This window comes from Orycteropus afer, unplaced genomic scaffold, assembly GCF_000298275.1.
Source record: "Orycteropus afer afer isolate SDZICR_OR568_19922 unplaced genomic scaffold, OryAfe1.0 scaffold00524, whole genome shotgun sequence".
Classification (NCBI taxonomy): Eukaryota; Metazoa; Chordata; class Mammalia; order Tubulidentata; family Orycteropodidae; genus Orycteropus; species Orycteropus afer.
Window position 1 is genome coordinate 1399046 of NW_006922111.1, and position 7051 is coordinate 1406096.

The 7051-nt window shown below is 54.8% G+C and overlaps 1 protein-coding gene across 1 annotated transcript in view; it reads left to right on the plus strand.

Annotated features, from left to right (window-relative positions):
- The first annotated feature begins 3728 nt into the window (after positions 1 to 3728).
- The window catches only part of TTC38 (tetratricopeptide repeat domain 38), a 39092-nt gene continuing 35769 nt past the window's right edge, over positions 3729 to 7051 (plus strand). Inside the window, exons 1-3 of the mRNA XM_042782932.1 lie at positions 3729 to 3761; positions 4753 to 4830; positions 6469 to 6550. Coding sequence (XP_042638866.1) covers positions 3729 to 3761; positions 4753 to 4830; positions 6469 to 6550 — 193 coding nt within the window. The remainder of the gene's footprint in view (positions 3762 to 4752; positions 4831 to 6468; positions 6551 to 7051) is intronic.

Here is a 7051-nt window from a genome sequence, read left to right on the forward strand (position 1 = left end):
CACGGCAGTGAGTGTTTTGATCGTCCTGGAGCGGAAGTGGGGGCCTGGGTGTCTAGGCATGGTCACCCTTCCCAGCCACATCTGCCAGACTGTTCTCTGAATAGCGGTGCAGCTTACACTGGGCTGGGGCCAGAAGGCACTCCCCTCCGGCACAGGATTCAAGGAGTTGGGTCCCAAAAGCCCAGTAGTGCTTTTTTTGAGGTAAAGTTCAAGTCATGTGAAGTCAGCCATTTGAAATGAGGAATTCAGTGGCGTTTGGTACTTTCATACAGTGCAGGCACCCCCCTGTGTTGACTTCCAGGACACTGCCATCACCCCAGAAGGACATGGTGGACCCCCCAGCACTCATCCCCAGGCCTCGCCCACCCTTCCTGCCCCCCGGCGCCTGGCACTCACCAATTTGCTTCCTTTCTCTATGGGTCCACCTACTGGGGACGATTCACACAACGGAGTCATATATACGTGACCACGCAGTGGACTCACAGGTGACATTTCATGCCTGACTTCTTCCATTCAGCATCGTGTTTCAAGGTTCACACCGTGGTGCCGCGTAGCAGGACCTCATGCCTTTTTATGGCTGACTGGTATTTCTTGGTGTAGATGGACCATGTTTTATTTATCAGTTCATCAGCTGATGGATATCTGGGTTGTTTCCACATTTTGGAAGGAGTTCTGTTGGCACAGTGGTTAAAGTATTCAGCTGCTAACCAGAAGGTGGGCAGTTCAAACCCAGCAGCCACTTCACAGGAGAAAGATGAGGCAGCCTGTGTCTGTAAAAGCTTCTAGCCTTGAGAACCCTGTGGGGCAGTTCTCCTCTGTCTTACGTGAGTGAAGGAGCTCTGGTGGGATAGTGGTTGCTAACCAGAAGGTGGTGGTTCAAATCCACCAGCTGCTCCGTGGGAGGAAGCTGAGGCAATCTACTCCCGTAAAGATTCACAGCGTTGGAAACCCAACGGGAGTCACCCTAAGTTGGAATTGACTCTACGGCAGTGGGTTGTGTGAGTCAGAACCGACTCGGTGGTGGTGGTGGTGGTGGTGGTGGTTGGGTACTGCGGAGTCAGTCCGACTCACGGCCACCGTATGGACAACAGAACTCACCCCCGGTCCTGCGCCAGCCTCACAATCCTCGCTGTGCCCAGCGTGGCAGCCACTGTGTGTGTCAGTGCACCTCGCTGGACTCTGTGGGAGTGTGGGTTCCCTGCCCTCCGACCTTCTGGCAATTGCGCGGAGTCTATGAACATTTCATGTACAAATTGTTGTTTGGTTTTTCCCCGAGGCCTGCCTTCAATTCTTCTGGGTACACACGCAGGAGGGGCGTTGCTGCGTCCTTTAACTCTGTGTTTAACTTTCTGATGACCCACCTGTGTTCCAGGGCACCGCACCATCTCACAGTCCCACCACAGTGCGTAAGGGAGGCTCCCGCGTTCTGCATGTCCTCGTCACCACTCTTCGTTTCCGGTCTCGTTTGCATCGTGCCCATCCGGGAGGGTGTGCACCGGCATCCCCTTCCGGTTTTGATTTGCGTTTCCCTCGGGATGAACGACGTTGAACATCTTTTCAAGTGTTTCTTAGCCATTTGTATATTTTCTTGGGAGAAATGTCTCTTCAATCTTAAAAAATTTTAATTTTTTGCCCATTTTAAAATTGGACTTTTATTTTGGTTGAGTTGTGAGAGTTCTCTATTTTTTCTGGATGTTGTTGCTGGTGATATAAGATATGCAGATCCTTCCTCCCATCCACAGGCTGTCTTTGTGCTTTCTGCATTATGTCCTTCGTGCACGGAGGCTTCTTATTTCCATGGAGTCCAATTGATCTACTTCTTTTGTCACTTGTGCTTTTTGTGTAATGCCTAAAAATCCTTCGCCAAACTCTAGGTCATGAGGATTTGCCCCTATGTTTCGTTCGAAGAGTGTTATAGTTTTAGATCTTAAGTAGGACAACATTTTAATGCCGTATTTTTTAAAATAAAAATTTATGCAAAAGTATCCATTATGTGGGTTTGAACCACCAGCCTTCTGGTTAGCAGTCAAATGCCTTAGGCACTACGCCACCAGAGCTCCCCCAAAAATATTAGCATTTTAAATAAGGATGAGATGGGCCCTGCACTTGCCCCACTCACCTCACTCTCACACCCCAATTCCAGCCCTGGAGGGTGGGTGGGGAGAGGTTAGATTCAAGCAGGGGAGAGTAGACCAGGCTCTAGTGGCGCAGTGGTTAAAGCATTCAGCAGCACCAGAACTGGATAGTGCCTGGCTACCACTCAGAAAAGGATCAAAACTGGAGATTCTGGATAGAGTGTGTGTGTGGTGGGGGGAAATGTGGAACAAAACCAAAAATCTTAAAAAGGACCAGGCTTACTGGTCTGACAGAGACTGGTGAAACCCCCAAGACTATGGGCCAGACAAGTCACCCTTCAGGCCTGGAATTGCACCACTCCTGTGGCTTAACATTCAGCCCAACAATAGGCCTACGAGCTGAACACCTGCTCCAGGGAGCTGCTCTCCTTAGGGGAGCCATGGGAGAGCAGAGGGCAGCATTTGCACAGGGAGAAAGGTAGGGAGGCAGGAATACACAGGCAAGGACACAGGGAAACGGTAAACACGGGGAGGAAGCGGGAAAAGAGCTGTTACATTGAGGGGAATGTAATCTGTCACAAAACAAAACGTGCATGAGCCGTTGAATGTGAAACGACTTTGCTGCAGCTTCCTTTTACATTCAACGATTCATACGCATTTTGCTTTATAAAAGCAGATTCACCCAAATCACAATAAAAAGTTAAAGAAAAAAAACCATTCAGCCGCTACCCAGCTGCTGGGAGACCAGTGAGGCAGTTGGCTTCGGTTAAGACTGACAGCCTTGGAAACCCTATGATGCAGTTCCACTCTATCCTCTAGGGGCGCTGTGGGTCAGAATCGACTCAAGGGCAGTGGGCGTGGTTTGGGCTTTGCTTCCGTGAAGATTGACAGCCTTGCAGACCCTGTGGGGCAGGCAGTTCCACTCTGTCCTCTAGGGGCGCTGTGGGAATGTGCTCTAGGACAGTGGGTGTGTGTACGGTGAGATGAAGGTAGGGAAGGTTGGTGCCTGATGGCACAGCAACAGTTAAGAGGGTGAAATCATTAGAACAGGAGGGGCAGAAATATTTCCGCGGCAAAGTCTTTGAGTAGGCGGAGGGGTTGGGACCCAGGGCACCGGCGGGATAACACCGTAACGCCGTGAGCACGAGATGTTGGCCAAAACTGTCCTGTGTGGCTTCTAGGGGAAGTAGCTAGAACTTAAAAGTGGCCGCTGTCCCAGGGCCTCCCCGCCTTTCTCGGGACTCTGTGGCCCCAGGCAGGGAGGATCCTCCCAGCCAGACTGGGCGGCCAATACCCGGCAGGGCAACAGGTGTGGCCCACAGCCGTGCGCACACCCCCGGGCCTGCAGCCGGGTTCTCTTGCCCGGATCCCTATCTGATCCGGGAGGCGGGCGCCCACAAGGCGGGGTTCACGTATAGCAGGCTCCTGCAGCCCGGCTGGGTTCCCGCTGAGCCTGGGAGGCAGCCCCGGGGCGGACCGGCCGCGGCGCTGGCCCGGGGCTCAGGGCGGTCGCGCGTACGGCGGGCAGCGCGCGGGTTTGCGGGGTCCGGCCAGTGAGCGAGCAGGGGCGCGGCCGCCCCGCCCCGCGGGCCCAGCCGCTCGGGAAGCCAGAGGCGGCGCCCTAGCGCGACCCGGGGAGCCCGCCGCAGCGCGATGGCTGCGCGTGCGTCGCTGCGGGACTGCCAGGTACGCTCGGCTCCGCTGCTCCGCGCCCCCCGCGCTCTCCGCGTCCCTGCACCCCGCGCCTGCGCGCCGCGGTCAGGCCGCGAGCAGCGGGGTCAGATCTGCCGCTCGGGCCGAGGCCCTAGCTGGGGAGTGGAGGTCGGTGGCGCACGGCGGGGCTCGGGCTTGGGCCCTGGGCGCACGGGCGCTCCCCGGAACGCGCACCGCAGGGACCAGGGGATGGGGGACCTGTCAGTGGGCGCCACCGGAGAAGCCAGCCGCTGAGCACACAGTAACTACAGCCTGGCCCCGCAGAGGGCCGGCACTTGTGAGGGCTCAAGTCTCCTGCGTCACCCACCCAGGGCTGCGCCCATTTTGCGGAGGAGGAAGATTGAGGTGTGAGGGTGAAGGGACTTGTCCGCAGCCACGGAGACAATACTTGACCTGAGCCGGCAGCTGCCGGTCCCGCGGGCCTCTGGCAGGATGCCAAAGGCGGCCATTACGTCGAACAGTTGTGGCAATCTCTAGACGTTTCCACCGAGAGATTTGAAGGCCTAAGTCGGTTTGATAAGGTGGAGAGATGAGAGGAATTTATTGTTGGCGGGTGGTAGATAGTGCTCGAGGTGCGTGACGTGTGGCAAGGCCGGCCATCCGCCCACCCCTTTTCCCCCCTCTTACCCTTCCTTGCTCTGGGGAGATGCCCTCCTGATCTCAACCAGTAACTCCCACCTCCTCTGCAGACGCGCAAGGCCACCCCATTCCCTTCTCATGAGCCCCATTTTACAGGTGGGGCAGGCAGAGTCCGAGCTCGTGCAGGTGGGTCAGGGCTCACCTCTCAGGTCTGCACTGTGGCTGTGAAATCTGCGCTTCTGAAACCTACACCTGCACAACTGCTAGGCACCTGGAGATCTGGCGGGTGAGGGGTTGTGGGTGGGGGTCCACGCATGCTTATGTCTGAAAGGGCCACGTGGAATGAGGCCTGCTGTTTTGTGTGTCTCCGTGTTGCCCCATCCAGGCATGGAGGGATGCCGGGCTGCGGCTCTCCACCACCAGCAACGAGGCCTGCAGGCTGTTTGACGCTGCCCTCACCCAGGTATGCCTGCCGAGAGAAGAGGTGGCCCCTCTTGACTTTTACGGAGCACTTGGTTTGTTACAAGCTACACAAAGCCCTGTTGGCACAATGGTTAAGTGCTGGGCTGCTGACTGTAAGGTCAGTGGCTCGAACCCACCAGCTGCTCTGCAGGAGAAAAGACCTGGCCGTCTGTTTCTGTAAAGCTTGTTGTTAGGTGCCGTGGAGTTGCCTCCAACTCATAGTGACCCCGTGAAACACAGCCCAGTCCTGTGCCAGCCTCACAGTCCTTGCTATACGTGAGCCCATCGGTGCGCAGCCACTGTGTCAGTCCATCTCATTGAGGGCCTTCCCCTTTTTTGCCGACCCTCCGCTTCACCCAGCATGAAGTCCTCCTCCAGGGCCCAGTCTCTCCTGACAACATGACCAAAGGGCGTGAGACAAAGTCTGGCCGTTCTCCCTCCAGGGCAGCGTTCCGGCTGCACTTCCTCCTTTGTTTCTGCTCTGGCAGTCCATGGTGTTTTCAGTATTTGCCGATACTGTTCAAAGGCATCAACTCTTCTTTGGTCTTCCTTACTCACTGTCCACTTTTATTTTTTTAATTTTATTGTGATTTTGGTGAAAATTTAAAGAGCAAATTGAGTTTCCATACAGCAGTTCATACACATTTTTTTTCAAAACGTTGACTTCAATTCCCCAAAGTGTAACAGCTCTCTTCCTACTTCCTCCCTGTAGTTCCCTGTCCCCTTCTTTCTTAGGCATTCCTGCCCCCTGAGCTAGTTCCCTTTGCAAATACTGCCTTCTTCTCCAGTTTTCACATGCACATGAGGTAATTGAAAATACCATGGTTTGGGTTGTTGTTGTTGTCTCATAGCGACCCCTCTTTGGGTCTCCTATCACTGCAGAAGTAGATTGCCCAGCCTTCCTTCCTAGGAGTGGCCGGTGGGTTTGAACTCCAGCTTTCTGGTTAGCAGTCAAGTGCCTTCGGCACTATGCTACCAGAGCTCCATGGCTTGGGTTAGCCATGTTTTTTGTTTTTGTTCTTTTGCAGCATGTTTGCCCAGTGCAATATGGCATCTGATTTTTTGACTGCTGCTTCCATGGGTGTTGATTGTGGGTCCAAATAAAATAAAATCCTTGACAACTTCAGTCTTTTTTCCATTTATTGTGATGTTGCTTATTGGCCCAGTTGTGAGGATTTTCTATAAAGCTTACAGCCTAGGAAACACTGTGGGGCAGTTCTACTCTGTCATTTAGGGTCGCTGAGTTGGAATCTCCAGGCAGTGGGCGTGGTTTGGGCTTTGCGTCTGTGAAGATTCATAGCCCTTGAAACACTGCGGGCAGCTCCCCTCTGTCCTCCAGGGTGGCTACGAGTTGGCATCGACTCGATGGCAGTGGGTGGGTTTGGGGCTGAGGATGCTGACGCTGTGTAGCGGGTTACCTGTCAGGAAGAACTTTCCGTTTGATGTTTCATTCCTTTGAAATCAGTCTCCACATTCTGTGCTTTCGATCTCTTCCTATGAGGTCACTCGCCTTACGCTTTCTCTACGTTCAAGTCCGGAAAAGACAAGGTTCTGGAGAGAAAGTGAGGTCTGGGTTTGTCGCTTGAACATAAATGAAGGCCTCCCTGAGGACAGCTGTGCTCTGCCATTTTTTTTCCAGTACGTCACGTGGACCAATGACAAGAGTCTTGGTGGCCTGGAGGGATGCTTTTCAAAGCTCAAGGAAGCAGACCCGACCTTCAGTGAGTGGCGGCTTTCTCTGGGGGCAGGAGCCCAGTTTCAGGGGCCTGGTCTCTCTCTTGTTCCCTGACCGCAGGGACCCTGTTAGACTGGGGCGAGGAGGAACAACCAACCATGGGGGCTGGCAGCTTGGGCAGGTGGGCGCACGTTGCTGTGTGAGCGGTGGGTGTGGGTAGGTGAGAACGGTGCATGCTGGAACCTTAAGTTGGTGACCCCAGTGTAAGTTCTGGGCCTGAGAGAAGGGCTGATGAGGGGCAGGGCAGCAGGGACCCCTCTTCCGTACCCCGCCTCTGAGGACTGGAGGTTCTTACTAATCTGGCGGGGACAGAACTAGCTTGTGGGGGCAACCGGTAGGCTGTGAGCAGACCCCACGCTCCAGGCCAGAAGCTGGGCCCTGGGTCTCAGTCCTGGGCTGTTGGCTAAGTTCCAGACCCCAACATGCACCTTGCCTCTGTTGTGGTGGGGCTGGGAAGCTCAGGTAGAGCTTGGGGCCTGCACACTTG